The sequence below is a fragment of the Rana temporaria genome, chromosome 9 (assembly GCF_905171775.1).
Source record: "Rana temporaria chromosome 9, aRanTem1.1, whole genome shotgun sequence".
Taxonomy (NCBI): domain Eukaryota; kingdom Metazoa; phylum Chordata; class Amphibia; order Anura; family Ranidae; genus Rana; species Rana temporaria.
In genome coordinates, this window is record NC_053497.1 from 143,352,196 (window position 1) to 143,375,389 (window position 23,194).

The following is a 23,194-nucleotide window of genomic DNA, read 5'->3' on the forward strand; positions in this document are numbered from 1 at the left end:
CTCGTTCCTAAACTGAGGAAAATTTTTTTTTTTATATATTTTTGGGGGATATTTATTACAGCAAAAAGTAAAAAATATAAATTTTTTTCAAAATTGTCGCTCAAATCAAATACCACCAAAAGAAAGCTCTATTTGTGGGAAAAAAAGGATGTCAATTTTGTTTGGGAGCCACGTCGCACGACCGCGCAATTGTCAGTTAAAGCGGCGCAGTCCCAAACCGCAAAAAGTGCTCTGGTCTTTGGGCAGCAATATGGTCCGGGGGTTAAGTGGTTAATGCATCCTATACATTAAAGTTGACGTGGCAGAATTGGTTATATGCAGAGCACACCGCCATTCTGCCTGTGCTAGTAAGCACATACTTTATCTTAGTGAAATAATCCATCTTTAAGCTAAAAGGTTCACTCACCATGCATTCGGTCTATGTCCAAAGTATCAGAAAAAAATCCAGGTTTGAGGTCAGGTAATTTTAACTGATCCCAGCGCACAAATGGAACAACTAAATACATATAGCGTATAACTATATCTATTCAATCTAGTTATAATGTAGCAGTATAGCAGCTATTATAAAATCAAATCAATCTAAAATCAAGTATATCTCATTCTCCAATAATACCTTACTGGTGGAAATAAAATATTAACAGCGCTAATTTTGAGCAGAAGATACTCAAAAATAATAATAAACATATGTCACCATATTCTGTTGCGTAAAGACCTCTTTCATTACTAAAAATAGCTATGAAAGGAACAAAAAAAAAGGAGTAGAAACAATTCTAATTAGTCCTGCCATTCATTCAGTAACAAAACACCACCATCTTGTTCTCAGTTCGCCATCGCTGCCATCATCTGGCTGCCCAGCAAATCACGGCTCCTTTTATTCCCACAAACAGGAAGTGCTCACTGTAGCAGCTAATCACCTCCCCCATGGGAGTGGTCATCACAGGATGTCCCCTCAACAGAGCAAGCACCATATAAGGACATCCCTCTAACAGGATGTCCTATACAATACATGAATACAATACATACAATGAATACAATGCTGGCTAAAGTCTTATGGGCGTGTCTGGGCAGGGAATGCATGTATGCCTTGTAGCAAACAAAGCCGTATTGCTTTTAAAACATGGACGCCCTCCCCGACTCCAAAAACGCTCACAAGCTCTCATATTACCGCTGATAGGAATCCTTATTTTGCGCCATTCCATAGAATAACGCATATTCAGATTATACCATTATTGTAGGTGGAAGGGAGGCTATCTACAGGCGTGCGCTACAAATCCCGACCATGCTGATCAGACACAGCAGAGACAAGAGCGCACATCCGCCTATAACCACTAATGTCCTTGTGGAGTGAGCATATCCCCTCCTCAACGATCATCCGTGCTAATGCACAGAGGGCCCCTCGCTGGCGGACATATGCCCACGCCGCAAACATCACACTCCAACCTCAATACATTTTCTACTACCAGACGAGATTCAACCAGTCTCAGACTGCCCCAGTCAGCTCTTTAGAGCGGGTTGCGGAAGTACTAACACTGGCTGACACTATGACAATACATATTAAATACATCTTGAAATTTCCACAACAAGGTGAAAAAACATCTGACAGTTACCGGCCCCCCAGCCCTCCAGTTTTACTTTTCCTGAGCCCTGGAAAGTCCCGCGTCAAGAACGAGCTGGATCTTTGCCCTGGGTTCTCAGCTCTTCATTGGATAGATTGATAGCAGCGCAGCCAGGGCCGGCCTTAGCGTTGTGCGAGTCGTGCGCCCGCACAAGGCGCCATGAGCAACAGGGCGCCGTGCCTGTTGAGTCCTGTGGCCAGTAGCAGCCGGATTTCTCCACTCGCTATCGATGTCACGGTATGCGATGTGCTTTGAGCCAGTGGGTGCTCTGTGATTGGCAGAACAGTCCATGTGCGATGGGCGGGGCATGCCTGGAAGCAGACATGGGGGTCTGTGAATGGCCATGCTGAGCTGGTGCTGGTCATGTGTGGAGGCGGGGGCGGAGCTGCACTGTGGATTCGATGATCGTGCCTGCTTGCTTGCTCCCAGAGTCCTGCCTCCCGATGTGTGTCTCCTGAGGACTCATCTGCCAGGTCAGTTTCCCCCCCCCCCCCCTCCTCTGTGTCACCCCCACCCCCCCCAGGGAGTAGATATTGGTCTGGGGAGAGGGAGGGAGCAGCCAGAAAGTCAGTGTGTAACGTGTGATGCCTCCATAGTAAAATGCTGGGCCTTTTACTATAGGGGCTCTGGTGGACTACAAGGCCCAGCATTTTAATATAGGAGGCATTGGTGGACTACAAGGCCCAGCATTTTAATATAGGAGGCATTGGTGGACTACAAGGCCCAGCATTTTACTATAGGAGGCATTGGTGGGACTAAAATGCTGGTTATTGTAGTCCACCAGAGCCCCTATAGTAAAATGCTGGGCCTTGTAGTCCACCAGAGCCCCCTATAGTAAAATGCTGGGTCTTGTAGTCCACCAGTGCCTCTATAGTAAAATGCACCAATTACTATAGGGGGCATTGGTGGACTACAAGGCCCAGCATTTTACTATAGGGGGCTCTGGTGGACTACAAGGCCCAGCATTTTACTATAGGAGGCATTGGTGGGACTAAAATGATGGTCATTGTAGTCCACCAGAGCCCCCTATAGTAAACTGCTGGGCCTTGTAGTCCACCAGAGCCCCCTATAGTAAAATGCTGGGCCTTGTAGTCCACCAGAGCCCCCTATAGTAAAATGATGGTCATTGTAGTCCACCAGAGCCCCCTATAGTAAAATGCTGGGCCTTGTAGTCCACCAATGCCTCTATAGTAAAATGCACCAATGCTGTAGTGTCTGTGTGTATTGTGTAGTGGTCTGTGGGTAGTTTATTGTGTAGTGGTCTGTGGGTAGTTTGTGTAGCGGTCAGTGTGTGTGTATTGTGCAGCGGTCAGTGTGTGTATTGTGCAGCGGTCAGTGTGTGTATTGTGCAGCGGTCTGTGTGTGTATTGTGCAGCGGTCTGTGTGTGTATTGTGTAGCGGTCAGTGTGTGTATTGTGTAGCGGTCAGTGTGTGTATTGTGTAGTGGTCTGTGGGTAGTTTGTGTAGCGGTCAGTGTGTGTATTGTGCAGCGGTCAGTGTGTGTATTGTGCAGCGGTCTGTGTGTGTATTGTGCAGCGGTCAGTGTGTGTATTGTGTAGCGATCAGTGTGTGTATTGTGCAGCGGTCAGTGTGTGTATTGTGCAGCGGTCTGTGTGTGTATTGTGCAGCGGTCAGTGTGTGTATTGTGTAGCGGTCAGTGTGTGTATTGTGTAGCGGTCAGTGTGTGTATTGTGTAGCGGTCAGTGTGTGTATTGTGCAGCGGTCTGTGGGTAGTTTATTGTGTAGCGGTCAGTGTGTGTATTGTGCAGCGGTCAGTGTGTGTATTGTGCAGCGGTCTGTGGGTAGTTTATTGTGTAGCGGTCAGTGTGTGTATTGTGCAGCGGTCAGTGTGTGTATTGTGCAGCGGTCAGTGTGTGTATTGTGTAGCGGTCAGTGTGTGTATTGTGCAGCGGTCTGTGGGTAGTTTATTGTGTAGCGGTCAGTGTGTGTATTGTGTAGCGGTCAGTGTGTGTATTGTGCAGCGGTCAGTGTGTGTATTGTGCAGCGGTCTGTGGGTAGTTTATTGTGTAGCGGTCAGTGTGTGTATTGTGCAGCGGTCAGTGTGTGTATTGTGCAGCGGTCTGTGGGTAGTTTATTGTGTAGCGGTCAGTGTGTGTATTGTGCAGCGGTCAGTGTGTGTATTGTGCAGCGGTCTGTGGGTAGTTTATTGTGTAGCGGTCAGTGTGTGTATTGTGCAGCGGTCTGTGGGTAGTTTATTGTGTAGCGGTCAGTGTGTGTATTGTGTAGCGGTCAGTGTGTGTATTGTGCAGCGGTCTGTGTGTGTATTGTGCAGCGGTCTGTGGGTAGTTTATTGTGTAGCGGTCAGTGTGTGTATTGTGTAGCGGTCAGTGTGTGTATTGTGCAGCGGTCTGTGTGTGTATTGTGCAGCGGTCTGTGGGTAGTTTATTGTGTAGCGGTCAGTGTGTGTATTGTGTAGCGATCAGTGTGTGTATTGTGCAGCGGTCTGTGGGTAGTTTATTGTGTAGCGGTCAGTGTGTGTATTGTGTAGCGGTCAGTGTGTGTATTGTGCAGCGGTCAGTGTGTGTATTGTGCAGCGGTCAGTGTGTGTATTGTGTAGCGGTCAGTGTGTGTATTGTGCAGCGGTCTGCGGGTAGTTTATTGTGTAGCGGTCTGGGGGGGGGGCGCCACAGGATTAGCTCGCACAGGGCACCTGAACACCTAAGGCCGGCCCTGAGCGCAGCCATTGGCTCCCGCTGCTGTCAATCAAATCCAATGACGCGGGCACTGAAGGGCCACTTAAGGGCAACATATGTAGGACTCTGTGGACATTTGCGTGTGGTCAGGAGTCCTCTAGTCTTCCCAGCCCCCCAGAATCTCCTGACCTAAGGTCCCAAATATGTGATCCTGCTCCAGAGAAACTCCAGTTGAAGGCCTGGATATTGAAAAGCAAAGGTTGCTTGGCTTAGGCTACTGTTCTAAGAAGACTTTTAACAAAGTGTAGCAGCAATTTCAACTGTTTGTGGTGCTCTTAAGGCATTTCATCAATAAACCCTCAAGTGCACAATGTGCTAGAGTACCTTCCAAAAAGGCCTTGAGTCTGAAGTGAATAACAAAGTTACAAATCAGGCAGGACTTCAGCAATGCAGGTTTATTAACAGCTGGTAACATACAGGTTTATGTTAAAAGTATTACAAGATACAGGTCTAATTTATACAGTTTCTTACAATGCAAGCATATTAGATATAGGTATTCTTATCCTCTAAACCAAATTGAAACAATTGTGAATTGTTCTCACCTTGAACCAGAATGGGTCTTTTCTGCCAATTCTTGGGAACCCGTGACCTGATAGGGACCAGTTGGTCAACCAGCCTCCGTTAACAGACGGAGGACTTTGGAATAAGGAATCCCGTGTGTTCTGAGATTCCTTCGTATGGAAACGGTCACCTGTGGTCTGGTCCCTTCACAGGGTTTTGGGTTCCGGCTCGACCAAGTTTGTGAGGGAAATTCACCTGAGACCACACTCTGGAACAAGTTAAGAAGTTTTCTCTATTTGACTCGTACGAGGAGACAAGTTATGGACAGATATTTGCCCATTGGTTCTGACCTCTATTACCCGTGCAATAGGGCAGCATACATAGAGTTCAGCCTTATGGGCTCCTATCTGACTTGTCTGTCTAACAATTGTAAAACTTGCATTTACATACCTTTACAAGCCTTATCTTAGCCATCTCTCCTAGATATGATTGGTTGCCAAGATCTACGTCAATGTAACACCTGTCCTACAACCAGACAAACTTAATTACTCCCAGCATATGTTCATTAAAGTGATTTATAACTTTTGGGAGAATGAACTTTCAATAACCCCACCTTTTGTGTTATATCTAACAGTTTTAATGAGGGCACAAGCAGACCTTTGTCTGACCCTGTCAAACTTAATTAACCACTTTACGCCCAGGCAATTGACAAAAGACGGCCACAAGGTGGCTTTCAATTTCCGGGAGGACGTCCTCCGCTCCTCCGGCCACTGGGGGGTGCGCGCGCGGCGGCGCGCGCGCGCTCCCGCAGCATCACTGAAGTGCCGATGTGCCTGCCTGGCGGCCGCGATGTCCACCAGGCACGCGCGATCAGGGGAAACACAGACAAGGACGTGGATCTGTGTGTGTCACCTCCCCCAGTCAGCTCCCCCCCACACACAGTTAGAAACACTCCCAGTTTACACATTTAACCCCTTCTTCGGCCCCTAGTGTTAACCCCTTCACTGCCAGTCACATTTATACAGTAATCAATGCATTTGTATAGCAGTGTTCGCTGTATAAATGTGAATGGTCCCAAAAATGTGTCAAAAGTGTCTGATATGTCCGCTGTAATGTTGCAGTCCCAATAAAAATCGCAGATCGCCGCCATTACTAGTAAAAAAAAATAATAATAATTCTGTCCCCTATTTTGTAGGCGCTATAACTTTTGCGCAAACCAGTCGCTTATTGCGATTTTTAATAAAAATACGTAGAAGAATACGTATTGGCCTAAACTGAGAAAAAAAAAAGTTTTGTTTAAAAAAATTGGGGTATTTATTATAGCAAAAAGTAAAAAATATTGTGTTTTTTTTTTTCAAAATTGTCGCTCTTTTTTTGTTTATAGCGCAAAAAATTAAAACCGCAGAGGTGATCAAATACCACCAAAAGAAAGCTCTATTTGTGGGAAAAAAAGGACGTCAATTTTGTTTGGGAGCCACGTCGCACGACCGCGCAAATGTCAGTTAAAGCGACGCAGTGTCGGAAGCTGAAATTTGGCCTGGGCACGAAGGGGGTTTATGTGCCCAGTAAGCAAGTGGTTAATGTACTGTACATAACTTTCCCATGTTCCACATAATTATATAATTATCACTTGTCCTCAAAGACTTTCTTATCTTTTCAGGTTATATTTCAACTGTTGTCAAAATGTTCATTTTATAATTAGTGAACTTAAAATGAGCTATCCTTTTAATCTTTTAGGCTGCATTCACACCTAGGCGTTTTGTCGCCTGAAGCGCGACGCTACAATACGCTGGAGGGGAAAAATAACATTATTGTCTATGGAGATGGTTCACATCTCCACGCCGAACGCCTGAAGCTGAAACAAGTCCCGGACCCTTTTTTGTCTTGCGTATCGGGCGGCTTCAGCGCTCCATAGCCGACAATGACCTATACAAAACCGCGGTTAAAAACGACGCGTTTTGTCGCGGCAAATCGCGGTACAAAACGCTGCAATTTGTCGCGGCAAATCTAGGTACAAAACGCCGCAAATCGCCTACGCAAAGGTGTGAATGCAGCCTGATGAGATACACTACGCCGCCGTAACTTTTTATTTCGAATCCTGAACGAATTCGCGCCGTAAGTTACGGCGGCGTAGTGTATCTCTTGCGGTGTAAGGGCGCGGAATTCAAATGGATCTAATGGGGGGCGTGTTTTATGTTAATACGTTGTGACCCGACATAAACAACGTTTTTTTGGAACTGCGCATGCGCCGTCCCTGGGGGTATCCCAGTGCGCATGCTCGAAATTAAACCGGAAACCGCCAATGCTTACGACGGTGACGTCATTCTACGCAAATTCCTATTCGCGAACGACTTACGCAAACAACGTAAAAAATTCAAAATTATATGCGGGAAGGACGGCCATACTTAACATCGCGTATGCCTCAGTATAGCAGCTTTAACTATACGCCGGAAAAAGCCGAACGCAAGCGACGGAAAAAAAAGCGACGGGCCGACGTACGTTCGTGGATCGCCGTAAATAGCTCATTTGCATACGCAACGCGGATTTCGACGGAAACGCCACCTAGCGGCCGCCGAAAAATTGCATCTAAGATCCGAAGGCGTACGAAGACGTACGCCTGTCGGATCTAGCCGAGATGCCGTCGTACCTTGTTTTCAGGATTCAAAACAAAGATACGACGCGGGAATTTTGAAATTACGCCGGCGTATCAATGGATACGCCGGCGTAATTTCTTTGTGGATCTGCCCCATTATTTCCAGTCAAAACTTGTTTTCTCACTTAGAGTGGGAATGGCTTAGAACCTCTGTTGGGTTTTTACAAATATCTGGAGGTCCGTTAGAGAGATTTCCCCTCACTTCCTGTCCTGCTGACAACATTTGATCAGACAGGAAGTGAGGAGACAGAAAGTCAGAAAAAATCTGGATAGCGGTAATAAACAGACAGGAGTTCAAATTCTTCCCCACTCTATCCAAAACGCAAAAAATAAACTTTTGGCTTGACATGCACTTTAATTAAGAGGGCATAGTTTTGGACCACGGGGGAGGAAATAGATTTTACCTAAATGAGGCAGATCAGATTAGTTTGATACTTTTGTTGCTTTTGCTAAAAGGTATGTAACTTTTTTTCTTTTCACTTGGAAAATATGTAAATTGCCTGACCCAACCTAAAGTATAACAAATAATGAATTGGTTTGCTTTTTTTGTAGTGGCAACCCTAATATGTTCCCCTGATCCTCCAAGTCTGATAGACAGATGGGTAATATGTACCGTATTTATCGCGGTATAACGCGCTCCCGCGTATACCGCGCACCCCTAAAGTGGCCCCCAATCCTGTGGAAAAAAGTTTTTTTTGTTTTTTTTTACTTACAGTTTTGGTGTCTTGCGCAGCGTCCATCGGCGGCTTCGTCGGGTCCGGCGTCCTTCTGTGGCTTCGGGTGTCCTCTTCGGCGGGTCCGGCGTCCTTCTGCGGCTTCGGGTGTCCTTCTGCGGCTTCGGGTGTCCTTCTGCGGCGGGTCCGGTGTCCTCTTCGGCGGGTCCGGTGTCCTCTTCGGCGGGTCCGGCGTCCTCTTCGGCGTCCTCGCGTCCTCCCTGCTCGTTTCTCGCGCCGAGTTTGAATACTGCGCCGACATATACAGAGCGCAGTACACTCGTGTATTGTTGGCAATGCACGGCTACCCGCGCTGACGTCCTGTACGTCCAGGACGTGAGCGCGGAAGGAGCCGAGACTGGCCGACTATACCCGAGTGTACTGCGCTCGGTATATGTCGGCGCAGTATTCAAAACTCGCCGCGGGAAAGCGGGTATCGGCGTATACCGCGCACCCACGATTTTGCCCTGATTTTCAGGGCAAAAAGTGCGCGGTATACGCCGATAAATACGGTACTTACCTTATCAAACTGCAGTGTAATAATGAAATAGTTATTCCTCTTTGTTGCCACTAGATGTCACTAGCTTTCTAATTAGTATTCTGTGTCTTCTTTTTCAGTATAGTACATAGGACAGTCATAAAGAGCAGTACTGTAACCCATATTAGTCATTCAGAAATCATCATTAAATGAAATAAACATACCACATACAGTGTGTAGTAGTGTGGTACCCCAGGGGCGTGGTGACCCAGGGTTTTCAACTGGACTGGTTGAGGGGCTCCAGGGAGTTTGCAGTTTACAGAGGAAACTGGCATTCCAGTTTTCTCAATTGTTAATAAAATCCCCAGTCCTGGGTTCAGGCTTTAAAGCTGATCAGCACACTGATTGTGCAGGTGTGTGTGGGCCTGATAGGAGACTCAGGACCAGCATTCTGGGCTCCACCCTCCCGAGGAGTCCAGGCTTGGAAGGGAGAACTCAGAGTGCAGGTGTGCACTGAAGTAGCTAGAGAGTGCAGGTGTGCACTTTGAAACCCCAGAGACCTAAATCTGAGGTTGCTGACAGGCGTCAGGAGGGCTTCATGCTGAGCAGTGGTGCTACTGCAGAAAAGAGCCAGGTGGCTTGGCATTTCCTTTTGCATGTGTGAGCCAGGAGGCTGAAATCATTATTTTGTTTGGACTTTCATTTTTTGCCTTTTTTAATAAAAATGGGCTACCAGGCCCTTAAACGTAGTTCCTGGCTGGCGTGAATCACTTAAAACCACATATCCCACTTGAGCTAACAACCCCCAACGTTACAAGTGCAACAGTCAGGACTAATGTATACAGCATATACATAGCAAAGCTTCAAAGGTCAAGTCTATTTAATGTACAACATATCCTGTATACTGTAAGAGTCAAGTATGCATCGTGTCATTGGTCATTAGGGGAAAATGTCCCAGCACTAGTATAAATGCGATCAAACACAGACCTGTCCTTGAATGCAAACAATGGTTGGCTGTCGTTGGTGGAATAATGTCCTTGTGCCAGTGGAGAGCCCTAAGGTAGTCAGTAGGGTGCAAATCCTGCTCCAGAGCTGGTATCTTGTAAGAAAGAAGCCTCCCATCATAGGTAGTCAGTGCCTCCCCCAGCATAGGTGGTCATTGGGGTATAAATCCCACAAGTAGCCTGTGGTGTGCAAATGCCTTCTCCCACCCAAATATCGGTTGGTGCATTGGTGTTCATATCTCCACATCCTCCATCATTGGTTGAATATCTCTTCTCCTCCAGCATTTTTCATCAGTGGTTCTAAAATATTCCCTCCTCCCACAGCATTGCTGGTCAGTTGGTTTTACTTAAAGCGGTTGTAAACCTGCATCAAATTTTTTATTTATTTTTTCTCCTGTAAGGCAAAAGTCATAATGAGCTAATATGCACCGCATATTAGCTCATTATGAAATACTTACCTCGGAACGAGGTGTGTAGCACTTACCTGGTCCACGCCGAGCGAGATTTCATCTTGCCTCGGCGTGTCTTCCGGGTATCGCCGCTCCAGCGCTGTGACTGGCTGGAGCGGCGATGACGTCACTCCCACGCGTGCGCGCGGGAGATTTAAAACTCGGCAAGGTCCGGCGGCTGCCGGTCCTTTCGCCGTAGATCCCCCCTGCGCATGCGCCGCGGCGCATTGCGAGGGGAATATCTCCTAAACTGTGCAGGTTTAGGAGGTATTCTCCTTACCTACAGGTAAGCCTTGTTATAGGCTTACCTGTAGGTAAAAGTAAAAAAAGTGGGTTTACAACCACTTTAAATTAAGGCCTTATTCATACAGGCATACTTTCGAGTACCCCTGTGCAAAGGGCTGTCTTCTCCCGTATGGGATGCACATGTGTTCCATGCATTCCATGCAGGCAATCTCATTCATGTATATTGAGACACAATGTGCCCCAATTTAATAGCTGTGTGGGTGCAGGTTCCTAAGCACACACAGTCTGTGCACCCACATGGCAGTCAGATTGGGACCAGCAGTTGTGTCAGTGCAGTCACTGCGTCTCAGTAGATGCAAATGCACAGAACACCTGTGCATCCTTTCCAGGTGAAGGCCGCCCCTCACACAGGTGTATGCTTAGGTACGCATGTGGGAATGAGGCCTAAGAGCTTCACATCACATGGAGCATCATTTCACCACCTCCTTTAGACAGATCACTGCCAGAACTATACCTGCATTGTTGGGGCTGGTGACCATGCAGGTGACCAATACAGTCAGAGATCGGGTGCAGGAACCGGTGTCCCAGCACCCGGTGGTGGGATGTCATCTTTACTTGCCACAAAAATGTATTTAAAGTTTAGAGAATGGGACCAGCTGCATGGAGAGCACATAACAGTCCACTTCTTATCATTTATTTCATTTCTAATACAAAAAATAAATGGGAATTAAGCCTGCAGTATAACCGTTTCCACCTTATTTGGCACACATGGATCATTTACGGACTACATAGCTCTTCAACAGAACAAAGATTGTTGGCTGACGGATGAGGTAAGTATGAATACAAGTACGCTATGAGCCGAGGAGTTCCTTTATGTTTTGATGCCTGTTTGTTCCTGTAAGTACCATACAATAAATTGCGTGTTGTTTTACCTACGGGCTTCACTATTGTTGCTTTCCTCTCTGCATTGTTGGTCATACTCCTGTTGATGATTGCAATATACACCTTTGGGTCCTTGTGAGTTCTAGACGTTCCTTACCATTGATGCTTTTTTGTGGACATCCGTTTCCTCTATCCATCGAGTTGGAGAGGGGGACTGCCACTGACCTTATGCATTATTTGATTTCCATGCCCATATTGATGTCTTTCTGGTAAGCAGATTGATTGCACAGGTGGTGTGGTGCGTTTCCTTGTCTGCACACTGAAGCCTTGGTGGAGGTCCTTTTATTTCTACTTCATTGAAGATTATACTCACTCATTTGGACTATATTATTTTATATTATTATTAATTTTATTCACTGAAGCACTGCACTATTGGACTTTATTCAATATATAGAGACCAGTCTTTTTCTTCATATTTGTATGTTTTTGTCACAGACAGGTGACTTGGCACAGTGGTATATGAATATCATTCATGTTATATTGCACGCATATGCAGTGTGGCGCACTTTCTTGAGTCTTGAAGCCCACATGAGCGGGTTATTGAAATTCTTGGCAAGGCATGTCAATCCATACATAGATTGGTTTAACAACCCAGGCATTTTTAAATTAAAATATTAAAACAAGACTTAAATCTGCATTGAGTTCAGGGTCTAATGCTGTACACTGCTAGATATTTAATCCAAATCCTAAAGAATGTTAATCGGGGTATTACATCTTTAGCGCTGCACTCTTGAGGGTCGAAAGATAAATCAATACCCCTCTGGTTGCCATGACCCTGTGATTCCTCTGCCACCTCTGACACCCTGGGTTCAAACATTTTTCCTTGAAATAACAGCAGCAATAAGGAAAAATCAGGAATAGTTTACTAATGAGATGAATGGGAAAAGAATCAAAGAACAAACCTGAGTTTAACCCTAAAAAAGGTTGTCTTACAAAGGATATTATAGGTAGCAAAATAACTATCACCTTTATGATTCAAACATTCAACACTGTACACTATACAGGGAGTGCAGAATTATTAGGCAAGTTGTATTTTTGAGGATTAATTTTATTATTGAACAACAACCATGTTCTCAATGAACCCAAAAAACTCATTAATATCAAAGCTGAATATTTTTGGAAGTAGTTTTTAGTTTGTATTTAGTTTTAGCTATTTTAGGGGGATATCTGTGTGTGCAGGTGACTATTACTGTGCATAATTATTAGGCAACTTAACAAAAAACAAATAGATACCCATTTCAATTATTTATTTTTACCAGTGAAACCAATATAACATCTCAACATTCACAAATATACATTTCTGACATTCAAAAACAAAACAAAAACAAATCAGTGACCAATATAGCCACCTTTCTTTGCAAGGATACTCAAAAGCCTGCCATCCATGGATTCTGTCAGTGTTTTGATCTGTTTTGTTTTGATCTGTACACCATCAACATTGCGTGCAGCAGCAACCGCAGCCTCCCAGACACTGTTCAGAGAGGTGTACTGTTTTCCCTCCTTGTAAATCTCACATTTGATGATGGACCACAGGTTCTCAATGGGGTTCAGATCAGGTGAACAAGGAGGCCATGTCATTAGTTTTTCTTCTTTTATACCCTTTCTTGCCAGCCACGCTGTGGAGTACTTGGACGCGTGTGATGGAGCATTGTCCTGCATGAAAATCATGTTTTTCTTGAAGGACGCAGACTTCTTCCTGTACCACTGCTTGAAGAAGGTGTCTTCCAGAAACTGGCAGTAGGACTGGGAGTTGAGCTTGACTCCATCCTCAACCCGAAAAGGCTCCACAAGCTCATCTTTGATGATACCAGCCCAAACCAGTACTCCACCTCCACCTTGCTGGCGTCTGAGTCGGACTGGAGCTCTCTGCCCTTTACCAATCCAGCCACGGGCCCATCCATCTGGCCCATCAAGACTCACTCTCATTTCAGCAGTCCATAAAACCTTAGAAAAATCAGTCTTGAGATATTTCTTGGCCCAGTCTTGACGTTTCAGCTTGTGTGTCTTGTTCAGTGGTGGTCGTCTTTCAGCCTTTCTTACCTTGGCCATGTCTCTGAGTATTGCACACCTTGTGCTTTTGGGCACTCCAGTGATGTTGCAGCTCTGAAATATGGCCAAACTGGTGGCAAGTGGCATCTTGGCAGCTGCACGCTTGACTTTTCTCAGTTCATGGGCAGTTATTTTGCGCCTTGGTTTTTCCACACGCTTCTTGCGACCCTGTTGACTATTTTGAATGAAACGCTTGATTGTTCGATGATCACGCTTCAGAAGCTTTGCCATTTTAAGAGTGCTGCATCCCTCTGCAAGATATCTCACTATTTTTGACTTTTCTGAGCCTGTCAAGTCCTTCTTTTGACCCATTTTGCCAAAGGAAAGGAAGTTGCCTAATAATTATGCACACCTGATATAGGGTGTTGATGTCATTAGACCACACCCCTTCTCATTACAGAGATGCACATCACCTAATATGCTTAATTGGTAGTAGGCTTTGGAGCCTATACAGCTTGGAGTAAGACAACATGCATAAAGAGGATGATGTGGTCAAAATACTCATTTGCCTAATAATTCTGCACTCCCTGTATTTCCTATACTCAAATAAGTGCATATAATGTCTATGTAAGCGGGCTACAGGAGAGAAGAGGAATGACTCTTATGAGTGTCAGACCCCTCTCTACTGTTCCTCTACATATGAAAACAACAGATAAACAAGTACAACTTCAGCAAACAGTAACTGTAAAGCCTTGTACACACGATAGGATAGCCAGAGGACAACGGTCTGAAGGACCGTTGTCTTCTGTTAACCGATGAAGCTGACTGATGGTCCGTCGTGCGTACACACCATCAGTTAAAAAAACGAAAGTGTCAGAACGCGGTGACGTAAAACACAACGACGTGCTGAAAAAACGAAGTTCAATGCTTCCAAGCATGCGTCGACTTGATTCTGAGCATGCGCGGGTTTTTAACCGATGCTTTTGCATACTAACGATCGGTTTTGACCTATCGGTTACCAGATGATCTCTCAGAAATGTGGCTCAAGGAATAACCTCCGGCCTCTGCCACACCACACCACAGCTCACACAATCCGATATCCCTGCAAGGTGGATGGAACAGGAGCGGTCTCCAGGCTGCCGCCAGACAGTGAAGGGAAACTGCCTGTGTCCTTCCAGATATCCGCTGGGTAAATCTGCCAGAGCAGGCTGCAAAAGAACTGCAGCTCACCCTGCAACAGATTCCCTGCATGCAGATCCACCCCGGTCCCAAGAGAGTGCGCCAGGCCCCAAGTTCTCTTATAGTCCGTCCCAGCAGTCTGCTTTTCTTCATCAGCCAGCTGGTAGTTGTAGTTTCACATAATTCAGCCAGAGAGCAAATCTTATCCATATGGACTACATGTCCCAAGATAATTTGCTCTGTCATGTCTCTGATTTAGAAAGTACATCCCACACTGGAACACTAGAGGGAAACAGTTTCCTCTGAAACAATGCCACACAGCATCTTCTGATTACAGGAGTAAACAGATATCCAGCTCCTGGCTACACATCATTGACTCAAACAAATTTCTATGGCCTGAATTCACGTAGCACTTACGCATCTGGAGGAGGATCATCCCCAGGTCGGCCACTCCTGGCAGGTGATGGCTGCCTGCCCTCCAATGCCAGGGCAATGCGGGTGAGGACCGCATTTGTTTCCGCCTGCATCCGCAGCTGGCGGGTGGTGGTCTGACGCTGGTGGCGCCTCGTCTGCCTCCCCTCCGCCTCAATGGCAGCCGTATTGGCCTGTACCACCACTGCAAGGCTCTTGACCTCTGCCACCAGGCCTGATGTGGTGGCCTGCAGCTCCCCAATACAGGTGACAACCGCAGCGCAGTTCCCACTGACATCCTGCACGCTGTCACATATCTGGGCCGAGGAGGGCAGGCTGTCTGCCACACGCCGCAGCTCCTTGGCTATGGCACACATATTGCGGGTTTGGCGGCCCTGTTTTCTCGTCAGATTTTCCAGGAGGGATCCAGGAACATCCCTTGACTTCCTCGTAGCCTTCCTGGGGGCAGGAGAGGCTTGTGGGCCGACTGTAGGGGGAGGGATGGTGGTATCCTCCTGGAGGTAGACAACTTCCTGATGGTCCACTTGCTCCTCCTCAACTTCCTCAAGCGGAGAGGTGAGGGCACACTCCTCTGGGGATGGCATGGGTCGTCCAGCAGATGACGACGGGCCCGCTCCGTCCTGCACATCTGTGGATGACACAAAGCATTTACATGTTGGTATACCCACACACTTGTCACATGTTCCCTTGCACCCCCTCACATGCTACACACCGGATAGGGGATAAAAAGCACTTACCTGTCCTCGAGGCCTGATCAGTGGAGTCAAAGCCCTCCAGGCCCTCCAATTGATCCCTCTCCAGACACCTGGCGATCACCTCCTCCTCCGGGGTCAACCACAGATCAGATGGTGGTCCGCCCCCCGTGCCCCTCTGGTGCCTTCTGATGATGGCAACTTTATCCCGGACATGCCGACGCAAGTCGTTGATTTTTTTGTTAATGTCCTTACTGGTCCGGGACTCATGGCCAATGACATTAACCTCCAGGGTGATCTGCTCAAGGATCTGCTGTTTCCTTGCCCTGCTGGTGTGGGCACTCTTTGCGCCATGGAGGAATGCATCATACTTCTCTATTGCAGAGACGAGGACAGCCTTCTCCTCTGGAGTGAATTTTTTCTTCCTCCTGTCCCTCTGAGCCTCGACACCAGCCATCGCACAGCAAAAGTACCTTGCTTCAGGGGGGGAAACAAGCATGGATGTACTTTTGCGCCGGACGGGCGTATGGCTGGGCATATTTATGTGCTCGGCGTAAGCCGGTGGGTCGGCGTATTCCAGGAAGTTGCTCTGTTCATGATACGCCGGGCGTAAATCATTGCACCACGCTCGGACCATCATTTGCATAAGGTCACACCCACTTACAATTACGCTGGCCTACGCCGACCAATTTATGTTACGGCAGGAGCAAGTGCTTTGTGAATACTGTGCTTGCCTCTCTGAGTTACGTCGGCGTAGCGCATATGAGATTTGCTACGCTTGCATAAAGATGCGCCGATATACGTGAATCCGGGCCTATGAATACATTTGTTTGCCTGCCATGCCAATGTTTATAAAAAACATAAGGACTGCAAAGTAGATTTATACGTACAGTCTAAGTACATAAATCAAGGAGGTTATAGTGGATATACAGAGTACATTGAAATATACTAGATTATATTTATAATTTGGAACATACTCTATATTCCCGCGGGACACTGGCAGACATCGAGTCCTGCGGGCACGGTCACGGAGCTCGCAATCGGGTCACAGAGCTGAAGAACAGAGATGTCAGTGTATACACAACATCTCCCCATTCTTCCTACCGTGTTTCCCCGAAAATAAGACCTACCCCAAAAATAAGACCTAGCGTTATTTTACAGGAGGGCTGCAATATAAGCCCTACCCCGAAAATAAACCCTAGTTTAAAATGTTTGTAACATCCTATAATCCACTCTATTACAGTAGTATATAATGTACAATGTGTGTGTTTCTGTAATATAATTGCGGGGAAGAGAGCGGGTCACAGAAGCGCTGAACGAAGGTATTTGGCACAATTATATTACAGAAACACACACATTGTACATTATATACTACTGTAAAAGAATGGATTATAGGATTTTACAAACATTTTAACTCCATTTACACTGGGGATTCCTGTCAGGCAGGGAGAGAGAGGGGGAGAAAAGACAGCACATTACATGGCAAGACCTACCCCGAAAATAAGCCCTACAGTGTCTTATGTTGCCAAAATGAATATAAGACCCGGACTTATTTTCGGGGAAACACGGTAGTGACATGTCACTGATTGTCTGTTGCCTGTCATCGAACGCAGCCACTGTGCCCATCAAACGCAGCCACTGTGCCCATCAAACGCAGCCACTGTGCCATCAAATGTAGCCACTGTGCCCATCAAATGTCGCCACTGTGCCATGCCTTCAGTTGTCGCCACTGTGCCATGCCATCAGTTGTCGCCACTGTGCCATCAATTGTCACCACTGTGCCATGCCATCAATTGTCGCCACTGTGCCATGCCATCAAATGCAGCCACTTTGCCATGCCATCAAACGCAGCCACTGTGCCATCATTTATCGCCACTGTGCCCATCAATTGTCACCACTGTGCCATGCCATCAAACAAAGCCACTGTGCGATCAATTGTCCCCACTGTGCCCATAAATTGTCACCACTGTGCCATGCCATCAAACACAGCCACCGTGCCATCAATTGTCGCCACTGTGCCATGCCATCAAACGCAGCCACTGTGTCATGCCATCAAACGCAGCCACTGTGCCATCATTTTTCACCACTGTGCCCATCAATTGTCACCACTGTGCCATGCCATCAATTGTCACCACTGTGCCATGCCATCAATTGTCGCCACTGTGCCATCAATTGTTATCACTGTGCCATCAATTGTCGCCACTGTGCCATGCCATCAAACGCAGCCACTGTGCCATGCCGCACTTCCACTGCTCCCTAGGACACACTTAAAAAATGACAATGGTCCCAATATGGTGTCAAAAATGTCCGATGTGTCCGCCATAATGTCGCAGTCACGATAAAAATCGCTGATCGCCGCCATTACTAGTAAAAAAATATATATCAATAAAAATGCCATAAAACGATCTCCTATTTTGTAGACGCTAAAACTTTTGCGCAAACCGATCAATAAACGCTTATTGCCATTTTTTACCAAACATATGTAGAAGAATACGTATTGGCCTAAACTGTTTTTTTATATATTTTTTTGGGGGGAAAAGGACGGCGCAATGGTCAGTTTAAGCGACACAGTGCCGAATGGCAAAAAGTGGCCTGGTCTTTGGCCAGCCAAATGGTCCGGGACTTAAGTGGTTAAACACGTACAATTCTTCTTTCATTCCAGTGAATGACATGTAGGCCCGGATTCACAAAGCACTTACGCCGACGTATCTCGAGATACGCCGCATAAGTGTAAATATGCGCCGTCGTATCTATGCGCCGTGCCCACAAAACTAGATACGCCTGAAAATAGGCTTTATCCGACCGACGTAACTTTCCTACGCCAGCGTATCGTAGGCGCATATTTACGCTGGGCGCATTTTCCGCTCCCATTGATTTTCTATGCACATATGCAAATGAGGGAGATACGCCGATTCACAAAAGTACTTGCGCCCGGCGCATAATATACGCGGTTTGCGTAAGTCGTACGTCCGGCGTAAAGTTAAGCCCCATATATGAGGCGCAAGTCATGCTAAGGTATGGACCAGGGAACACAGCCGTTGTATTTTACGTCGTTTAGGTAGTACGTGAATATGACTAGGCGTAGGTTACGTTCACGTCATAGGCAGTGATCCGTCGTATCTTAGGGAGTAATTCCGACATGATTCTGAGCATGCACACTGGGATGCGTCCACGGGACGGCGCATGCGCCGTACGTTATTCGTATCTTTATGATGCTCAGTCCATCATTTACATGGGGTCATGCCTCATTAGCATGGCTCACGCCCACTTCCACCTACGCTGGCTTACGCCGAGGAAACCCAGCGTAGATTTGGGGGCGAGTGCTTTGTGATTCCATTGCTTGCCTCTGTGCGCTGCGCTACGCCGGCATAAATATGCGCCGATGTATGTGAATCCAGGCCTTACACTTTTATCTGTGTTTATGCCTGCAGATGCAGTGGTGTGTATGGGCTCATTGGATACTATTGTGTTGCATAACTATACGCTGTGTGCATCTAAATGCTCGTGTGAATTAGCTTTTAGAAAATGTAACAAATATTTTTTATTTTTATTTTTTTATGAAAATCTAACGTTGTATGTATTTGTCCACGTTTTGTTTTTCTATCCTAAACAGAATATTGACTCAAATGACTGCTTCTCCTTTAACAGGTTGAGCAGTCGATGCTGGATAAAGTGGATGGAGTAAACTGGATGATGTGTGGGATGGATTGAGCTTCCCTGGCCTGTAGCAGTGGGTGGGAAGATCTGGGAGTAGAGGCAGCTGATGCATAACACACAGGACATTGGCAAGCTGCAGCTGACACCATGGATTTCAATGTGAAGAAGCTAGCCTCTGATGCCGGGATATTCTTCACCAGGGCAGTGCAGGTAAGAGCCAGGCACAAGGATGTTGGGTTGGAGGGGGTGATGATGATTAGAAGTGGGTTCTGGGATCTGCACCCACACCCCTCCCTTCTGCAGCAGCATCCTCTGACAGCTGATGCTTCTTATCCCTCCATCTTTGCTGCACTGTGTGCTTCTCCCATTATACTGCCCACCACCTGCTGCCATGAGCCAGGATCTCCCCTGCCAGTCTGCCAACTGCTTCCATCTGTAGACATAGACAGGGCTGGCCACCGCACACGCCACTATTCTCATAGGGAGTAACAGGCAGCTGCTGCTGCAGAACATCTAGCTGCATCAGCAGGCTTATTCACCAGGGTAGTGATGATGTGTAAAGCACCCTAAGCCACAGAAACCAAACTGATATCAGTTTACTGTAATCTGATCCCTGAAAGAGGAATTCTAATGGACTGCTATGGGCCTCTGCCTATTGAATAAGCCCAATGGATTATTATGATAACTGGAGGAGGGAGATCAAAGTGACAGTTGTGTTTAAGCACATAGTGATTATGTACATAGTAGTTCTGCGATAGAGGCACTCCTTGTTATGTGTATCTATCGCCTGTTATCGCTGGTAGTAAGGATTTTTTTTATAGGCTAAACCAGACATGGGTGCGGGATGTTGTGTCTTTTATTTTTTATCTTTTTAAGTTTCCCCTACCACAATGTTTAATAAACAGTTTCAAACTGTTTAAGATAAACTACAAAGTATGTTAATCAATTTGTCTTTTAAACTGTTATTGTAACATTTAACTAAAAATATTTCATGATGGGGCTTTCATATGTTTATGCAATGTTCCATGTCCTGTTTACTGCATAGATATCAATATTTCCTTCCTTCTGAAAATGCTTGTATAGTGATACCCCCATAGGAGCTGCTGAGAATTGTGGTCCGTCTGTCACCCTGCCCAGCCAGGCACACACTTTTACACTCCTCAGAGGCAATAAAGCAGTCCTTGCATTTTGTTTATTTTATTGAGGGATATTAAACTTGGATGAGGACTTACGAGATGCCCAAGTGATCAGAACATCAATTTGCAATTTGGGACTATATATACATCACTCCATTTCTCCTCCTGTACATTGCTTCCTCTACTGAGTATCACTCCAAGCTCCTCCTGCACATCGCTTCCTCTCCAGACTAGCTAGTACTGATATTTGGTAGGCCTGACACTAGCTCAGTCAGGCCCAAAACAGGTGCCCTTTACAGGCAGGGACCGTGGGCCCCTATGATGTAGCAAAATAGAAAAGTCCCAGTGCTAGCTGTCCCTGTGGTTACTGCTCCTAGCACCACCTGGCTGCAGCTGCCCCTTTCCACTTACCGTGCCACCCAAATCCTCCAGACTGGCTCTGGACCCATCCCAGACTGATCTACAACAGTCCTCCAAGGCGTGCCTCCCCAGTCATCTCTGATTTGTGTGCACACCCAGTGGAACTCCTGGAGACTTACCCAGCAGTGTTCTCCCGCTGTCCTCTCTTGTTCCTCCTGTGCCACTGCCTCCTGTCCAGGATACCTCCACGCTTCCTTGGAGGGCTCCATCTGCACCTGAGCCCAGGTCACCCCCCCCCCCCCAGACTGGGGAGCTCCATCAAAGGCCCTGACAGCCTAACAATCCATCTCCATTTTTTCCACCCGATCACGTCCTCTCCAGCTGGGCTGACCCTGGTATTTGAGGAGGCCTGCCCCCTGCCAATCCAGGTTGGGGATTGGTCAGGGCTCCCCAGAACACCCCAAGTGGCTACACCTCCCCTCCAGCCTCTTTCTAGAAAACACTAGAAGATTCTAGAAAGAAGTAGGAGGTCCTAGTGATGCCACCTGTGAGTCACCCACCCTTACTCTGAGTCACTCCCAACCCAGATCACAAAACATAGGGTGACAGGCCAGACTGATCCTGAAAAAAGTCAGGGAGCAAAGAACACATATGTACTGCAACTCTCCAGCAGTCTATGTGACCACTTTCATGATGGCTGTTTCTCCAACAGTCCTCCTTATGCATAAAAGTCTGGGTCAGGCAGTCTCTTCCTACCTCCCCCCTACTCCCTGATGGAGACTGAGTGACTCTTCGTAGGCCATCCTGCTTTCACAATTATCACTCGGTCTTTGTGGATTGTTCTCCCGAGCCGCCATTCATGCCGAATGTCCTCAAAGCGGGCCCAGGTCTCCTCACACTCTGGCACCCATAAAGGCTTGGGGATGTGCAAGTACTCCCAGACCAAATCCCCCTCCCACTCTCCCCGGGAGTTCTCAATGACGTCCATGGTCTCGGGAGGGACATAGCGCTGACCCTCCCTCTGGAACCGGGAAAACCTGGGCAGTCCTTTGCGCTTTCCTTTTCCAGGGAGGACAAAAGCATCCGGGGATCTCTTGACCCACTGCCTGTATCTAGCTGCTCTGGTCTGAGTGGTGGAAGGTCTTTTGTAGAACAGTTTCCCCAGCAATGTCTTGCTCTTCTCCTCCCTTGGACTGGACCTCCAGGACCTGGGAACCTCCTGTCTCCCATTCCTCTTCCGAGCTGCTACCAGCAGATGACCCCTCTGCTAATCTCTCCAGAGAACCAAACTCCGCTAGCAGCCCGGGGGATCTGCAATCTATGGCCCTGCCCTTGCAGTCCCCTTCTGGCTCACCCGGGGGCCGCACTCCCGTCCAACACTGGCTCCTTTCAGATAGGGATAGCAAGGGGCATAGCAGCGATCGGCATTTCAGGGACATTAGCTGGCTCCTGCATGGCAGTACTCGCAGTAACCAAGTCCCCGACCAGGCCGCTGGCCACAGCAGACTCCTTTTCTCCTATGTCACTTGTTTTTGCAGGGGAGTCACCAGGCTCAAACTCTACCCCATTTTTCGGTGATGACTCCAATCCGCTCTGGCCTTCTGGGATGTCCGCAACTGCATGCTATACGGTTCTGAGTGTAGGTCCACATTGTAGTATTGTGGCTCCTGCTGGCTGGTTGCAAGCCAGGTGAGCGGTTTGCCACCATGACTGCACCGGATCCAGGCACTGACCACCGCTGTCGTTATCCGGCATTCTGGACACAGCAGGCACAGTTTCTCCATTCCATCGATCATCCCGAGGGCAAATACCCTGCAATGCTTCAACCAGTGTCCACCAATGTCCACTGCTGCAGATCAGGCAACCAGGTCGGCGTTGGGTATACGTAACCACCCTACGCCATCTTGCTCCTCTGCCTTGTGTTATCTGCTAGCAGGGAATGCTGGGTCTTCTCTAGGGCATGGCACCGCCCCCTCGTTTACAGACAGGCTGGCATGTGTGGAACTGATAGTCAGGCCCCTCCCCTGGCATGCCGCTGTAACCCCTTGTTGGACAAACTGAAGTTTACAGGCATGCTGAGACTAGCATGTCAAGCATGTCCACCAGCACTGACTGTGCCTGAGTAACTAGAAGCAGATGACAGTTGATTTTTCTTTTTTCCCCCGGTGGTTGCCGGCAGCAACAAAAAAAATTGTAGCCCATATCTCACTGAAGGGAACATTTTGTAGCACAGTCCAGCCCACAGGCTGACCCTGATCACCCCAGGCAACAGTAGACACTTTCAGGCACACTTTACTGTTCAAAGCAGGAGTTTGGAGCAAAAGTTCAGAATGTCCAGCATTAGCAGAACGCTGGACATATTTGCAATCCAAGTTAGGACATCCAGTAATAGCAGAATGCTGGACATATTTGTAATCCATGGGAGCGGTCTCC

The 23,194-nt window shown here is 47.2% G+C and overlaps 1 protein-coding gene across 8 annotated transcripts in view; it reads left to right on the forward strand.

Moving 5' to 3' along the window:
- The first annotated feature begins 19,310 nt into the window (after positions 1-19,310).
- Positions 19,311-23,194, forward strand: part of SH3GLB2 (SH3 domain containing GRB2 like, endophilin B2) — a 149,217-nt gene continuing 145,333 nt past the window's right edge. For all 8 annotated transcript variants that reach the window (XM_040324692.1, XM_040324695.1, XM_040324698.1 and 5 more), the window contains exon 1: positions 19,311-19,475. In XM_040324692.1, the coding sequence (XP_040180626.1) occupies positions 19,413-19,475 (63 nt within the window). In that variant the 5' untranslated portion in view covers positions 19,311-19,412. The remainder of the gene's footprint in view (positions 19,476-23,194) is intronic.